The sequence below is a fragment of the Phoxinus phoxinus genome (assembly GCF_949152265.1).
Source record: "Phoxinus phoxinus genome assembly, chromosome: 23".
Classification (NCBI taxonomy): Eukaryota; Metazoa; Chordata; class Actinopteri; order Cypriniformes; family Leuciscidae; genus Phoxinus; species Phoxinus phoxinus.
In genome coordinates, this window is record NC_136898.1 from 16845824 (window position 1) to 16863112 (window position 17289).

General features: G+C 36.8%; 1 protein-coding gene and 1 long non-coding RNA gene across 5 annotated transcripts in view; one reads left to right on the forward strand and one right to left on the reverse strand.

Moving 5' to 3' along the window:
* LOC306992081 overlaps positions 1 to 3246 on the reverse strand; it is an 89472-nt gene extending 86226 nt beyond the window's left edge. For both annotated transcript variants that reach the window (XR_013796216.1, XR_013796217.1), the window contains exon 1: positions 3017 to 3246. This is a non-coding gene — a long non-coding RNA (uncharacterized lncRNA). The remainder of the gene's footprint in view (positions 1 to 3016) is intronic.
* kcnip3b (Kv channel interacting protein 3b, calsenilin) overlaps positions 2893 to 17289 on the forward strand; it is a 37722-nt gene continuing 23325 nt past the window's right edge. Inside the window, exon 1 of one of the 3 annotated variants that reach the window (XM_079600544.1) lies at positions 2893 to 3176. In XM_079600544.1, coding sequence (XP_079456670.1) covers positions 3150 to 3176 — 27 coding nt within the window. In that variant the 5' untranslated portion in view covers positions 2893 to 3149. Of the gene's footprint in view, positions 3177 to 13476; positions 13606 to 14126; positions 14480 to 17289 lie in introns of those variants that run through there. The other 2 variants (XM_079600546.1, XM_079600545.1) reach the window with 2 other exon arrangements.

Consider the following 17289-nt stretch of genomic DNA (forward strand, 5'->3'; position numbering starts at 1 on the left):
TTCAGTTGCTGTTTTAGGCTGTATTGGACCTGTGAAGCGATATGGAACTGTAATGCAGTCGACAGAGTCAGACCTGGACCTACTTCATCATAGCTGTACATTTACTAAATAATAACAGTCAGAATCAAGCATTCAACAGCCCTGTATAAATTGTCATAATCTATATACCACAATGTCCCTTCATCACAGCAATTACTGCTGTTAAAATGTAAACGCTGCACTCAATAGAAAGAAATGCTTTTGAACAACCATCTTTATCAATTGATTTAGTAATTTAACATCTAAAAAGTCATCTAGCTCCTAAATGCATGCTCCCAATAGTCATTGTTTTGACTGGAGTTTCGAAACAATGTTACAACAAAAGAGTTCCAGTCCTTAGATACAGTATATGTATATCTCTTAGGTATAAAACTGTCAAATATACTTACACATAATCTACTGAAATAGTGCTTGCATCGTAAATTGTCTCTCGTTATCATAGTCTCAGTCTCATAAAAGACCTGTCAAGCTATGTTGTTTGGTCTGATGTCATCTGGGCTAAATCATTATGGGATGTGGTTTTGTGACTGACAGTGGGTCAGTGGCCCTGACTGGACTCATAAGAGATGAGCACTATGAGCGTGGCTGTCGCCTCAACACGGAGCAGTGCATCTCCATTTGACATTTCCAGCCGTTTGTTTCATCGTCACCCTGTGGGTGTGACGTCTTCTCTCTGACCCAGTAGCTTCAGGGCTCACACAAATGTCAACGGGCTTGCTTCCAGCCTCAAGCCAAGACCGTGGCAGAGGCCCAGTACATCATGCCTGCATGGTCTTCACGTCGAAATCATATAGGTTGTACTAGCCAATCAGATCTTGGAGTGGTGCCCAGATGATGTAAGGGAATCATGTTAATGCTCTGAAGATACTGTTACTCATGAACACTTTAGCTCCTGAAATAGAAACTGACTTAATTACAACTTAATGAGCAACTGTTTACCAATTTTGCAAGTGATTCTCACAACATTTAAACGTTAACCTCGCTGATTATATCAGGGTGGGATCTCTTTACCGCCGTTTCACCTTTTATAATGAGTTTTTCCAACAAATTATAGTCCTTGATCAAAGGTTTTATACAAATGTTGTTCGTTTTTCCACTTGAGTAATGCGTCTGCTGATTTTATTTTAATGAAACACTTTTAAAGCCAGTAAAGTTAATGCTATATGTCAGATGTTGATTCCCAAATGTTGATGTTTCATCCGTCTATTAATTATTTTTATTTATAAAAAGATTTTTATGATATTCACCATAATATATTTTGAGTGTATCCTATTGAACATATTAACTCTTTATTATGTATTGCTCAAGTCCAGCAGAGGGCACTGCTGCACAGATCATTTGATGTGTACGTATTTATTTCCTGTACAAATACACCATTTTTTATTTTTTATAAGCTAAGTATTTGTTTGACATAGATAGATAGATAGACAGATAGACAGATAGATAGATAGATAGATAGATAGATAGATAGATAGATAGATATAATTATTTAAATATATTAAATATTATTTGAATATATTTGTAATGATATATTATTAGTAGTACTACTATTATTATTTAGTAAAATAAAATAAAAATAGAACTAATCTAAAGAACATTATTTAATCATATAAATAGTACTTGGGGGCCTTATTATTTTTTATTGAATTAATTTGATATTTATAAACGTCTGCAGGGAACCCTTTGTCTTGGAAGGATTAATTAAGTTCAAGATATTTTAATTAAAGGTTAGTATAGTGGCTTTATCATTAAAGCTTCTGGAAAATGCAGTGCTCTATTATATCTGCACTGAGGCAAAGGCATGAACACAGGCACACGTAAAACAAGAGTGTCACTTGTTAACAAGACTATATGTTCAGCACTTTAATTGAGAATTAAAGCTTTATAGACCTTAATAAATATATATATTATTCATTTGAAAGAGAAATTCTGGTAAAACACATGCCAATGCTTTAGGACTGTTTGAAATTATTTTTCCAAGCAAGCGTACTTGATTAGCAATAATAAAATAAACAGAGGGGAAACTAAATTTTGTGTCTGTTTAAAACAAAATTATATGAAGACACAGGTTCTTTGAAAATGAAGCCCATGTGATAAGATGATTGAGGTCTGCAGAAAACGTGATCACATACTTTCGTGTTTGTAGCTAAGTCTCAAAAGAGTTAAAGAAAGGAACAACAATGTAAATGGTTGCAGCTAGCATACTAATCCAAATAAGTGACAAAATAACGCAAACATTTTCCTATTTACATGTTGTGATTTGTATAGTCTGTTTGTATAAAATGTTTGCGTTATTTTGTCACTTATTTGGATTAGTATGCTAGCTGCAACCATTTACATCCAGTCTTTGTGCTAAGCTAGGCTAGCGGTGGGTGCGTCAAACAGACTTATAGCACACACGGAGATGAAAAAGGTATGTATGGATTTATCTAACTCTGGGGGATAAGTTGAATAGGCTAAAGTCCCAAAAAGTCGGAGTGTTCCTTTAATTGTGTTCTAATTAAATTTAAGCAAATGTGTTAAAATCTCCCCTGTAGTGTTAGCACTTCGCTATATTTACATTTGTTACCCACAGTTCTCTACTTAATTAGTATGGTACCTCATAAGCTTATTATTGAAATATTATGTCATGCATTCTAAAAAAAAAAAAAAAAAAAAAAATAGTGTAGCCTATATATGCACTAAATAAATACACTCAGTTAAGGGGTAGTAACTTTATATCTGAGAATTTCCATGTATTGTTCTTTGTTTTTCATTGTGTGAATAGCCTGTACGAAACTTAAAAACGAGACCTTCCCTGACTTCCTATAGAAATCGGTGTAGATTTTTATGTGAAGAACTCGGGACGTTTTTGCCGGGGAAATCAAAAGGATGCGACGTTGTGTGCGCTACTGACAGCCTATCTTCCGTTCAACACGTGAAATTAAACAATAGTCTCACAAAGCCAGATATAGTGCACATATTTAATTTTAATTACCTCGTCTGTCGACATGATGCCGGTGAATTGCAGAGATGGTGCAAACACATCCACGAGGCTTTCTTAACTGCTGTTTTCTTTTCTTCCAAATCTGTTTTCTTTTCTACCTATCATCCACGTTCTGATTGAGAGGATGGTGTCGAGATGTCTGTTAACAGATGTATTTCCAACATATTTGTACTTCTAAGCAAAGAACGAAAAAGGTCTTGAGTGAGTATATCGGGGCCTTGAATCACGTTCATCTCATGTCACAATCTCCACGAGTGCGAGCACGAGCTAAGTTGCTGGCTGCAGTTCAGTTAACGGCCACCGGTGTCGCTAATAACAAGGGTTTCTGAATTCTATAGCCCGTTTAAGCTAGACTTAAATCATTATAATTTATTCAATCATATTCTGCTTTTATTCACAGCTCTGAACTGATTTGAAATATGAGTCCTGAACACAGCTCATATTTATCAGGCTAAGTATGAAGAATATTCTGCATCCTGGGGCATCTTTCACCTTTCATTCTGTCATATCTTTATGTATATCTTATATCTGTATGGATATTTACCAACTCAACCTGTTACCTTTTACAAATGACTGTAAATAGCCACAGTAACATGATAAAGCAATAAGCCACAATTATGGTGTGATTTACAGTGATATTAGAAGAACTAGGGCCATTGTTAGTTTGTATGAAAGATTCTGTTAAATAAACACAGCAGCAAAAATGGATTCATTTATTGATAACAAATAGGCTAATAATTCTTCCAGCAAGCAAAGTAGTTCTTCACCAATGTTTAGCAGAACGGTTGCCAAGCAACACCCAGACACAGGGGCAGTAAGTTATGTAATAAGGTCACAGATGTGCGTTTATAGGGTATTTCACAATGGCTTTGAAGGTGCCTCAGTCAATCATAGCTATTCAAGGAGTATGTGTTTTATAATTTGTTAAAATACTGTCCAAAAGTCTAAGACTATACTAAAAATGTTTTTGTTTTTGTTTTTTTAAACCTTTATTTATCCATTTAAACTGTTTGAGAACAACTTCACATTTACAAACATGACCTGGCCAAGAGGCGACAGGAATAAGTAGAAACATACTGTACAACTGTACATAGTCATACACATAACACACAGAACAAGCAATTCAATAAAAAAAGTAGACATACATACATAAGTAAATAAATAAAGTAAATCATGAACATGTCCACAACTGTGTATTGTGTTTATCTGCATTCGGTAGTGGAAATAACATTTTAAACATTTGTTAAGAATAAAGTTGCTGATTTCTTTGTCTTCCTGCTAATTACTTAGCTAGCATTTTATAAATCCTATATGCACACAATTGATTATTTTCACACTTTTGCCGAAATAAAAATATTATTTTCACAAGTGATATTTACCTTAATTTATATCACATATGTATCTCTTCACTGAAACTGTCTCCTTGGTAACCAAGTAGCTACACTATCTATTCCAGATTACTTGATTGATATGTTTTAATTTGTGTTAAAGTAGAATCGTAAAAATTGGGAACATAATTCTCACTTCCCATCATGCTTTGCAAGGGGCTGGATGGGGAAAATAAATGTTGAAAATAAATGTTTTTTTTATACGAAACACAGTACATGACAAAAATAAATTGTCGTCTCAAATATATATATATATATATATATATATATATATATATATATATATATATATATATATATATATTACTGTGTCCGGGAGAGTTAATTCCCACAAATTAAAAACTATTTCTCGTTTTAGTAAATTGTGGCCTTATTGTAATGAATTAGTTAAACGGGGCTACAATTTACTAAAACGATTTACGATTTAGTAAAACGAAGGAACAGATTATTATATCATGCACATGATCGATGTAAAATGAGGGAACAAATTAGTAAAACATGCTAACGTATTTGTGGAAACTAATTGCATGTAGTTTTATAAATGTTTTAGCAAGATGACAAAATTGATGTTTAATGTTCTATTATTTTGGTATGGTATCTGTTATGTTGATGTTATGTTGGGGTAACCATTGTGATGTTGAGCGTGTGTTTGGTTGCTATAAATGAAAATGAACACCTATGGGAATGTTTTGGGCTGCCAACAACTAACAGCGTGTGTAAAAAAGTTACGTTTGCTAGTATATAAAAATATATACCAAACAAGAAGTCTTACGTGTGATATCAGAATTATGATGCATCGTTAATGTTTTACGATACATCTTATCGTTAAAGTAATGCATAGGCATATATGAATAACCATTTGAAGCATGTTTCATACCCAGGAAAAAATAGCATGTATTGAACCAAAATTCTATATATATATATCGTTATTGTGAAATACAACTTCTCATATTTTGAAATTGGTCATATCGCCCACCCCTAATTCATGTTAAACGAAAACCATTCACTCAAGTTAAATGAGCACATTTGATTCTATTTAGTCTTACATGGTGGATTGTATTGACTTGTTCCAGTTTTGTTAAGGTCTGCCAGGTTCCTGCACTACATTTCCCATCACTCTCCTCTGTTCCCACCTGCACGTCATTCCTAATCACACACACCTGCACATCACAATCATCAACACCTTCACCTATGGCCCGTTTACACGATGGGAAAACGCAGATATTTATCTGCGTTTTGGCCTGTCATTTACACGAAAACTCTGTTTTTATCCCAGAAAACGATTATTTTCTAAAAACTCCGGCCAAAGTGGAGATTTCTGAAAACGCCGGTTATATGTTGTCGTGTCAACTGGGATAAACGGGGTTTTAGGTTCTCTCTTGTCGATTCTGAGGATTCTGATTGGCTTGCATGGCTTTATCCTTCTCCACTGCCGCCCATAGGTTTAGCATAGTTATAAAGGCGCTCGACGGCGTATTTATGCGGGTTGTGTGCACGATGTTATTATTGAAAACGGAGGGGGAGAAATATTCGTTTCTCTAAATACCCGGCTATGTGTAAATGTGGCCTAGGTCAGCCTTGAAATAAAAATTAAATGAAATACATGGTAAAATATTTTTTTTAATTTAATGGGATCTTCAATAATTGAACACCCATTATTGAAAAGTTATAAACCATTTATATTATAAACTGAGGTCTTTTATGAGATGCATTTAGGTGTAGACACCTAGTCCTCTCGTTTTCCTTTCAGGACTAAATTTGGGTTACTTATCACTTCACCTTCCTCTAAAGATAGTGACTGAGGAAGGCACTTGGGTCCAGTTAAGCTGTCTATTGATCAGACTTGAAGTAGAAATCCATTTAATTGCCTGAAATATGATCATACAAAATAGCAACAAGATTTGTAAAACATTGCCAAACTGAGGACAAAGATTTCAGCTAAAGGTGATAAATGATGTTAATGGTGCGAATCTGAGGGGGCTCAAGTCTTCAACCCCATTACATTACCAGTGCAAGGCTAACCCATCGTACCAGGCATAGAAATTGATTGAGTAATTTCTGTCTGTGCAAGGAATTCACCTTCAAGCAAACCTCCAGTACCCAAAAATAAACTAAAAAAACTAATTTATCTTCTAACTCTCTCACGCTCCACATACGTTGATTGTGGCGAGACTTAAGACCGTTGCTCCTGCAGTTATGTTACAGAACAGGGTGGTGAACTCATCTGGAAATGATTAATTAAGTTTGTGAAGCACCGGGGGAATAGTGTAGATAAAAGCACTTTTGTACAATCTAGAAACAGAATGAGTTTAATGAGGAGCCTTACACAGATTGGACCTTTCTCCTCCATTGAGTTAATTACCCAATCAAATAAAGACACCGTCTACCACTTTCTTATACTCTTTTTCACCCTTTTTTTAAACATGCATGAAAATGACTGAGAATTACTGAGCACCTGGTTGCCACTAATTTACCACTCTCTGAGTTTCTACTTAAGTCATGACATGAGAAATTAAAATGTCTTTGTACCATTCAAATATCCTGTATCATAGTTTAATATGTCCTCCTGCAAAAAAAAAAAGCATTAATAATGTACCAAAGCTCAAAAATTGTTAAAATCAAAAATTGTTGTCACAAACACATTTGCATATGACCACCTCTCCAGCAAGACATTGACTAATAATTTTACATCATCGCACCATTGGCCACGCCCACTGGTGTTCAAATGCTTAAAGGGGCGGTCACACTGCACTTTTCATTCCATTGACTTCCATATGCATGCGAATATGTCAGACCGGAAATGCAAGATCATGTGAAAAGTTTGGTGAACTCTAAACCAGCAAATTCGCATCACATGAGGACGTGTGACCAGTAGAAGATCGATACGTCACAGCCTATAACTATATTGTTGCTGTAAAGTCGAGTAGATTGTATATTGTTTTACATTTTGAGTGTGATATTATTTGTTATATGTTGAATATTTATTTTTAAAAAAGACACCACAGAGCTTGACATGCGTCCGAAGAAATTTTGCTTGCTCGAAGTCTAGTGTGACCGCAGCTTAAATCCCATTCACACTACCAGGGACATGCAGCGACAAAGTGACATGATCCCATTTGTTTCAATGAAGAACTGCCGATTTCCGCTGACATGAGCAACAGTAACCATTGGCGACAGGAAGTAGACATGTCCAGCGACACAACAAAGCTGAGATAAGTTTAACTTTATGCAAATGAAGAGCGACTTTCGTGAGCGACAGCTAATAGGAGGGAAGTCACTGGAGTGCTTGTGATCCTGTAGTGGGGTCGGTGGCAAAAATGAAGAAGTTAAATTTGGTAATCAGAAACTTTTGTGATCAATATTTTATTATAAAGTTTCAGCTGTATCAGAAACATAAATCACAGATTCAATGAACTATATACAAACAGATGCCAAGAAAATTGACCCGTCCGAGATAAAATAATTACATAAAACAAGTACACGTAAATTAGGAAGTCAATGTTTTAGTTTCTCTAACAACATCATGGCAGTTATTGACCAGCTTTGAATAGTTCTGTCCTTGGCCTCATTGAGTTTAGCAGTGGTGCCCTCTAGCAAGACAATGTCTCTGAAGTAAGGAAGCCAGATGGAAGCAGAAGGGGTGGAAGGTTCAATCCATAGCTTTAAGGCAGTCTTTATTGTAAGATAACAAGATCCTCTTTTGTTTAATCTTTAGCTGAAGTGTAGAGTCATCTAACAGTAAGAAGAGCAAGGGGTCCTGAGGTATTTCCAGATGTAGAATATCAGAGAGGACAGTGCATACAAAGGTCCATAAAGGCACCACCTTAGGGCATTCACAAAACATATGCAAATAAGAACCTATAGCATTATTTAATGGGTGACTAGATTAAATCTAATCTTCATTGTATACAATAAACTAATATTATGCCATATGTATAAATGTGTAGTGGATCATCTGATGTGCCAGGTTTTTAGATGCAGTGAAACATCTGGCCCATACCAAATCCCAATCAGGCTTGATTGTTACTTTTTTTTCCCAGGAATACATAGCTGGTATGTAGGAGTACTGTTGAAAAATAATAGAGTTGTTGACCTTAGAGACTAAGCCACTTGAGGGAGTGTAAAAGTGGGCTTAAAGTCACTTTTACAAAGGATGTGGAAGTATATTAGTAGCCCATGGAACACCATAAGCCTGCCCTCAGTCTTAAATATGAGGAGCAGTACTTCCCAAAGATTTTTAATTTCAGAGAAATTCCAATTTTAAGCTCGTCCCTGGTCATTGTCGCCTGTCAATGACGTAATATCCGCGTTATCCCTGGTTTCTGCTCGTACTGCCATAGTAACCAGGGCAACAGACGACGCAGACAACTGCGTTACGTCTACCGGCACGCTCACGCTGTTGTTGTTTCGTTCAAACATTATGGACCATGGAAAGCAGAGTTTGGGACAAAAGGAGAACTAAAACGAGGATCAATATCAGCGTTGCGTTTTTCGAGGTGCCGAGAGCTCCACGTCTGTGACTAACTTCGACTTGGCAGAGCTTCACAAGTCACGACTTGACAGTGACGCCACTCTTGCATGTACTTTATTAGACAGGTGAGCAAATGTACATCAATCAATCAACAAATCAATGTTATATAGCTCAACATGATAAAATGTTAGACTATAATTGGTATGTTATTCTAATGTTGATCTAGCTTACTGGTAGTCTCATACAGCCACCAAACATTATAACTTTCAACACACTCAAATGCAGTTTAGTGTGATATAGAGCAAGTGAAACAGTGCTGCGTTACCTCACAAGTTTCATTCGTCTAATAAACTGCGTGAGTAACTAGTAATTCTGCACTTGCGGTACTTCGGTAGAATGAAATTATTCATTCTTATTCCTTCATATCCGATGATATCTGTCTCTCATTAGCAATCGTGCCACAGTCATGTTAAAAACATCAATGTATTCACTCATCATAAACATTATTAGATCCATAAGCATGAAGACAAGTTCCATAATTCCGCTTATGCGTCATCAACCTACGCCTTTGTTATTGTAAGAGGTTAGCGACCCCTAGCGGCAAAAAAACAAAAACATATTATAGCTTTAAGGGGCAGGTGATTGATTTTGTAGCCTGAAAGCTTACCAAATATATTAAAGAGATTTAAACATTTGGGAACGGACACAGAAATATTGGAGACATAGAGCAAAATATCGTCATCATAAAGAGAGATTTTATGTAAGTGCAAATATTGGGCTGTATAGCAGATGACTGGCGTACCGCTTGAGCCAATGGCTCCACGGACAGTAAAAAGCAAAGGTGACAATGGGCAGCCTTGGCGAGTACCTCGACGAAGAGAGAAGGATGGAGACACTAAAAACCGGTAAGTACACAAGATGAACAGCTATTATAAAATGTTGAACCATTTTAATAAATCCATCTCCAAGCACTACATGTTCAAGAACCGCCCAGAGGAAGCTCCACTCGATTCTATCGAAGGCTTTTCCGAATCCAATGAGAGGACTGCGGAGGAGGCAGAGGCGCAGAGCAGGAGGTGGATCTGTGAATGATATGCAATAATCGCCTAAAGTTATCTGTTGCAAATTGATCTTTGAGAAACCCAGAATGATCATAGTTCATAACCTTATCTATACATGTATTTAGTCTAAAGGCTAAAGTTTTTGGCAAAACGTTTTGCATCAATGGTGATTAAACTTATAGGATAACTAGCGCATTCCAATGGGTCTTTGTCTTAAAGTAAAAGAGTTAGCTGTATATAGATCCCTGTCTACGGCTCCATTTTCAATCGCAAAGTTAAATGAATTTAGAATAAGCAGCGCCACTACTGTATATCCCAGATCACGGAAATTAACTCAGGAGGGATTCCATCACTACTGGAGCTTTGTTCTTTGGCATAGAGTCCAGGGAACATTTAAATTCTTCAAGTGACATGGGGCAATTAAGCATATCATAATAACCCTCATTAATTTTAGGACAATGAAATTGTTCAAGAAAAGACATGTATTGCTGATGGCAAGCAGAAGAATCAGAAGTATTTAACTGCTCATAAAAAGTTTTAAATATTCGGTTTATGTCATCTGGGTGAGTATATAGAACGCCTTCATTCTTTATTACATGTATATTTGCTCTAGCCTCCATGTGTTTAATCTGTAGCGCTAATAATTGGTCTCTATATATAAATAATGACTGCCTTGTGCAGTGTATAGTGAATTCAGCTGCATGTAAGAGTGTTCCTTTCTGTTCAGATTTAAGTGCACGTAGTTCATCTGCCTTCCATTGACAATGGGTATTTTTGAGATCTAGTTTCCACCACCCGAATGTGTCTCCAGTTGTTCTTTGCGGGCATTTCTAAATTTCTATTGAAAAGAAAAGAAGGCAATACATTTCCCTCTAATGAAACAGTTTGTAACCTCCCATAGAGACTGGGGATTATTTGCAGATTCGCTATTAAATTTAATGAACTAATGAGGAATAGTTGTGATATGAATTTATGATCACTCAGAAGGGATGTATTAAATCTCCAACATTTGCACCCACAGGGGTCAGTAAAAGGGAGAAGACACAAAGTTACCAGGGAGTGATCTGACAAGAGGGTATGCAAGATATCTACGTTGTCAATAAATGGGATACAAATTTTCAGATCAGGTCATTTTTAAATCAAGCCCTTGAAAACTGATTTCAGATAGATATTCAGAAAAAAAAAATTCTGGTGGCAAAAAAACTTTATTAACATTATAAGTGAATCTAAAGGAACACATTAAAATAATTAAAAAAAAAATCAATTTAGGCCTATACCCTTTTAAATTCAAAGCACAATGGCATAAATTATCCATAGCCCTGGCAGTTTTTGTATCCATCCCTAATCAAACACACCTGCTTCAACTCATTGGCTTGTTAGCAGAGTATGGGGTTATTATTGTTGCAATATTCCAAATAAATAGATTAATATTCACAAATAAATGTAAAGAGATTCACAAAAATGTATCGAATGCACAAATTAATAGATTAAGATCCACAAATAAATGTAAAGAGTTTCACAAAAAATTATAAAATTCACAAATAAATAAAATGAGATTTGCAAATAAATAAAATATTTACAAATGTTTTCTTATTTTACAAACACAACTCTGCCTGGCATTTATTTGTGAATCGGTTCCTGTGCATTTGTAAATCGCTGCACACATTTGTGAATCGGTTCCTGTGCATTTGTGAATCCCCTCACGCATTTGTGGATTTTGAAACACTTCTAGCGCAGACGTGCAGAGAAATCCACAAATGAGTGGACTCCACCCACCGCCTACTCAAGCCAATCAGATAACAGCCACATCGAGCTGGCCAATCGTAGCACGTTATCGCTTCAACCAATCACGTTAGGCTTTACGCTCGGGGCGGGAAGTGGGAACTGACTGATTCTTGCATCAATGAAAGGAGCACTGGAGCGCAGTAGTAGCGCTGAACTGTGTGTGTGGCAAAAACACTCTATTTTCAAAAGATTGTTGGAGTTTAAGGCCTCTTTATATTTCCATCAGGATACACTCAGGGAATTATGATAATCAGAGATCCCGAGCATCATGAACAGTCTCTACACCGGCAAGAGGCGCGACACAGCGCGTCAAAAGCAAATAGGCACTGTCTGTTCACTGCTGCCGCTGCAGTTTAAATCATGTAAAACTAGCATGTTTGAAATGTTAACACACATTCCCTATGTGACGTCTGCTTAGCTTTATATGCATAATCGTGCTCTTAACGGCTCTGATCGTAGCCTGCTTATTGACTAGTGCTGGTTAAATCATATCGTGATAGTGTACTGGACGCGGGGCATTCATTGATAGTAAACGGATGCCCGCACTTCTGATGTAGCGGCTACTTCACGCAATTAGGACAAATGTTTTTGCACATTGGCTTTGCCCAGTGCCAGTGTAGATTGCCTCGCACAGGGTAGACACGATGCATGACACTATACGATTTTGCCTTTTAAAGCACAATCGCAGTGACAAATAGCAATAGGATATAAATAAATGTAATGTAGAATACCAAATATAAGCCCAAATGTATAAATACAAAAACATTTGTCCTAATTGCGTGAAGTAGCCGCTACACCAGAAGTGCGGGCATCCGTTTACTATCAATGAATGCCCCGCGTCCAGTACACTATCACGATATGATTTAACCAGCACTAGTCAATAAGCAGACTACGATCAGAGCCGTTAAGAGCACGATTATGCATATAAAGCTAAGCAGACGTCACATAGGGAATGTGTGTTAACATTTCAAACATGCTAGTTTTACATGATTTAAACTGCAGCGGCAGCAGTGAACAGACAGTGCTGCTTTTGACGCGCTGTGTCGCGCCTCTTGCCGGTGTAGAGACTGTTCATGATGCTCGGGATCTCTGATTATCATAATTCCCTGAGTGTATCCTGATGGAAATATAAAGAGGCCTTAAACTCCAACAATCTTTTGAAAATAGAGTGTTTTTGCCACACACACAGTTCAGCGCTACTACTGCGCTCCAGTGCTCCTTTCATTGATGCAAGAATCAATTCCCACTTCCCGCCCCGAGCGTAAAGCCTAACGTGATTGGTTGAAGCGATAACGTGCTACGATTGGCCAGCTCGATGTGGCCGTTATCTGATTGGCTTGAGTAGGCGGTGGGTGGAGTCCACCTATTTGTGGATTTCTCTGCACTTATGCGCTAGAAGTGTTTCAAAATCCACAAATGTGTGAGGGGATTCACAAATGCACAGGAACCGATTCACAAATGTGTGCAGCGATTTACAAATGCACAGGAACCGATTCACAAATAAATGCCAGGCAGAGTTGTGTTTGTAAAATAAGAAAACATTTGTAAATATTTTATTTATTTGCAAATCTCATTTTATTTATTTGTGAATTTTATAATTTTTTGTGAAACTCTTTACATTTATTTGTGGATCTTAATCTATTCATTTGTGCATTCGATACATTTTTGTGAATCTCTTTACATTTATTTGTGAATATTAATCTATTTATTTGGAATATTGCAACAATAATAACCCCATAGCAGAGACGCTAGCTGAAGGAATCTGCGTGATTTAACGAATCGGTTGAATGAATAATTCAGTGACTCGCTCACTTGTTTTGAATGAATCATTGTTTTTGAACGAATCTGACAGGACAACAAGACTAGAGTAAACGGGTACGTTTTTAATGGTATTCCATATTTCTCCTATATTGTGACTAGATCGTCATTATTGTATGATCATGAAAACAAAATTTGACTTTTGCAGTTTTTTACTTGTTTTTCTCAAATTAACTTTTTTGGGGGGACATGTTAGCATGCTAGTCACTGAGAAAATCAGGAAATCATCAAACTCGTTATATCATCATTTTAAAAACGTAATAATAATAAATAAAACATATATGAATAACTAAACAGCCTATCCTATATTGAACAAACTATGAATAAATTATTTTCTTTAAAATGAATCTATTTGATAGGCTTTAAGTCTGGCAAAATGTAGCACTGCACATTAAACTAATTGGCTTGTGTTTATTTTAAACAATAAAATAAAATAAAATAAAAATACAACATTTGAAATAGCACCTGTGTGAATCATAGACCCCTTCACTCTTTTCCATTGGTGAAAACTGAAGCCACCAAAGTCCTTTTTGAATAATATGGTGGATTAAAAAAAAGGGGTCCCTCCCGCCCTCACTCTCGCAGAAACCCAGATCATCTCACGTTGAATTTAACGAATGACTGAAAAGACAATGTGGCTAGAGCTCTTCCACCGCGCTCTCTCTCTCTCTCTCTCTCTCTCTCTCTCTCTCTCTCTCTCTCTCTCTCTCTCTCTCTCTCTCTCTCTCTCTCTCTCTCTCTCTCTCTCTCTCTCTCTCTCTCGTCCCATCCTTTCTGTCACTAGAGGTCGAGCAGGATATTCTTCTGTTTTCACATAGAGCCATCAAAGCAGATAGTAGGCTACCCTAAATGAGAGCGCGCGTGAACATCTGAGGATCCGTGCACATTCATTCATTTAGTCATCAAAACAGACAACCTGAACAACATGCAGGTAAGACGCTGTAGGCTACCTGAGACGAAGGCAAAGAACATATTTGTATCTGTTTATAGTACAATATTTTGGTCTCCAATTGATAAAAGTTGTTTTAAGTCATAAATAGAAATAAATGTGTACTGGTAACCGGTTTTTGAACGCAAAGAACTTGACCCATGCTATGCCTTTCACTTTGAAGTGTTTAGAAACTTTAATTCAATCCGCTTCAATTTCCAAATAGAATTGGGGTGTTTCGGTATTGTGCATATTTAATCCATCGTCTTCTTTAATGACAATTGATTTTTCTACAGTCAATTAGATTAGGCTACATGTCTAATTTATTGCTTGAGTGATAAATACAGATAACATTTGTTGAAGGTTGTTTCCTATTTAACTTTCTATCAATGCCATGCTTTCTAACATGGTCTTCAATCAGACTTTGTAAGAATTTCTAAAGGCTGGTTATTCATATTCATACTGGTTATTATTCAGTCTTGCAGTGTGTGCCTGTGTTTGTGTGACTGTGTGTGCAGGTTTATATTACATTGTGGGGACCAAATGTCACCACAAGAATAGTAAAACTATATTCATTCGAGGCAAATTAAATGCATTTATAAACATACACAATTTTTTATTTATTTTTATGTAAAAAAGGCAGAACATTTTCTGTGATAGGTAGGTTGAGGGGACAGAATATACAGTTTGTACAGTATAAAGACCCACAAAGATGGTGAGAGAGAGAGGAGAGAGAGTGAGAGTGAGAGTGAGTATTAAATTGTCTTGAGAGGAGCCCTAAGCCATTTTCATCTACAAAGTTTGTTGGATAGTGACTTTTATAACCAGTAATCTGATTATTATGTAAGTAACACGGTGCCTTTTTTTTAGACGACTTTAGAACAGTCTGTGTCAGGAATTTGATATCATGCCCTTCATGTCCTTTGCCTAACGTAATATAAGAGCTTTTGGATGAAACGGGGAAAAGGGACAAAAATAAATATTTCAATATACCCAATTTCTAATTCTAGTTTTTGAGGTCAGTCAATGACTGTAAAGGATTTCTGTGAAATGCTACCCACATTTTCTTTTAATATTTTACATTATAACGTTGCATTTCCCCACTACACTGGTGATATTTATAGTTACTGACAAATACTTTCTTATCCACTTAAACATAGATTATGCAAGACAAAACAGACACTGATATCACTTTGTGATAGTGTAAAGCTTGCCTGCACTGAATAATGTGTTCTCTAAAACACGCAGTAACCAGTATTTGGTGTGAGTTATCTGTGATATTTTCTTCTCTATATTTACTGTAAAAGATGGTAGAAATGAAAAACCTGAGGTATATTTACAGTTTGAAATATTTTTATAACCCTTTTTTTCAAAATCCAGCTGCGAATTGCAACGTGCAAAATATGTTTTTAAAAATCAGCCAGATTCGTTTAGACCATCAGCAGTTATTTAAAGCAAGTATTGTATTGATGGAATGTCAAAATGTGTCACTTACACACACAACATAGAAAGTATACTTGGCTCATCTTGGTCAACTGCATGGCATTCTCGTCTCTGATCATAATAGGAGATTAGTTTCTTCTTGGGTTCCTGAAAAATGAGATGCAGCTTTCACTAGGATGCCAGCCTCAGTTTGAATTTATGTAATGTTGCCTCTTCATGCTGGCAGGCAGACTGTTTTAAAATTCAAACACCATAACTCTAAGTAGTGTTTAATAATTCAGTGAACATTTTGCCAAATTCTAGACAGGAAAATTTCTTACTCTGGTCTCTGAGAATATTTCACAAGAAAAACCCAAAGTACAGCCCAAAGGCAACATTATTGGGTGTGCAGAGAACAAGAGGACTGAATACATTTGTAACTGTTGGGGTTAAGATTGTGAACATGCACATTTTACAAGTGTAAGAAAGAACAATTTTGGCATTTTGAGCCACAGGGCCTAACCATGGTTTCTCATATATTAATCGATTTTCTTTTTTGGAAATCTATGTGCTCAGTGTTGTTTGTGATGTTGTAGGGTGTGTTTTTTTTACCCTATAAACTGAAGTTGGTGTTATTGGTGATCTAATTATTTTCAGCTCAAATAGTTTGCTATATACTCCGCTAGATCAATATCCTACAGCTGCTCTACAATCTTCTGCTTAGCTGATAGTTGCTCAACAAACTGTTCGGATATGTGATGTTCTAGAATAAACTCAGAGATGTTGAGCTCATAGACAGAGTGTGTGTAAGGCTGAGGAAGGCTTAGCCTTCCGCTGGACATGGGGCCACAGTTCAAAAATTAAAAAATCTAGTAATAAAGTGAAAATGAAATAAAGTGTCGATTGCATAAGATTTGCTTATGTTGCATCATACTTTTTACGCGTTTTACAGCGTTGCCCACTATAACCAATCACACACGATCTGTTGAGATGCAATGGCCAATCAGACGTGTTTAAGTTAGAATCCCCTCACCGCTCAAAATGCCAGAGTTTGTGTCCAGTGCTGAGATCTGCCGAAATTCTCTCGTTAAAATTGAACTTATAGGGTAACTAAACCCATGGTCAGAGCCTGACTCCACCCACTGGCAATATTTGAAAAATGCTGGAAAAGTGGGCAGAGCCCAGCGGAGATAGAGGCGACGAACCGAGGGCGGGGCTGAGCGGGGGGGCGTGCACCTGAGACCCGCAGTGACGGATTCATTGACAGCTGCTGTCAGACTCGCTAAAATGGAGAGTGACTGGTGCAAGTAGCTTTGCAACAGAGCGGTCATTTGAAGTCGAGGACTTTTCTCCCCCGCCTTCACCTGAAGTGGAGGAGGGTGAATTGTCTG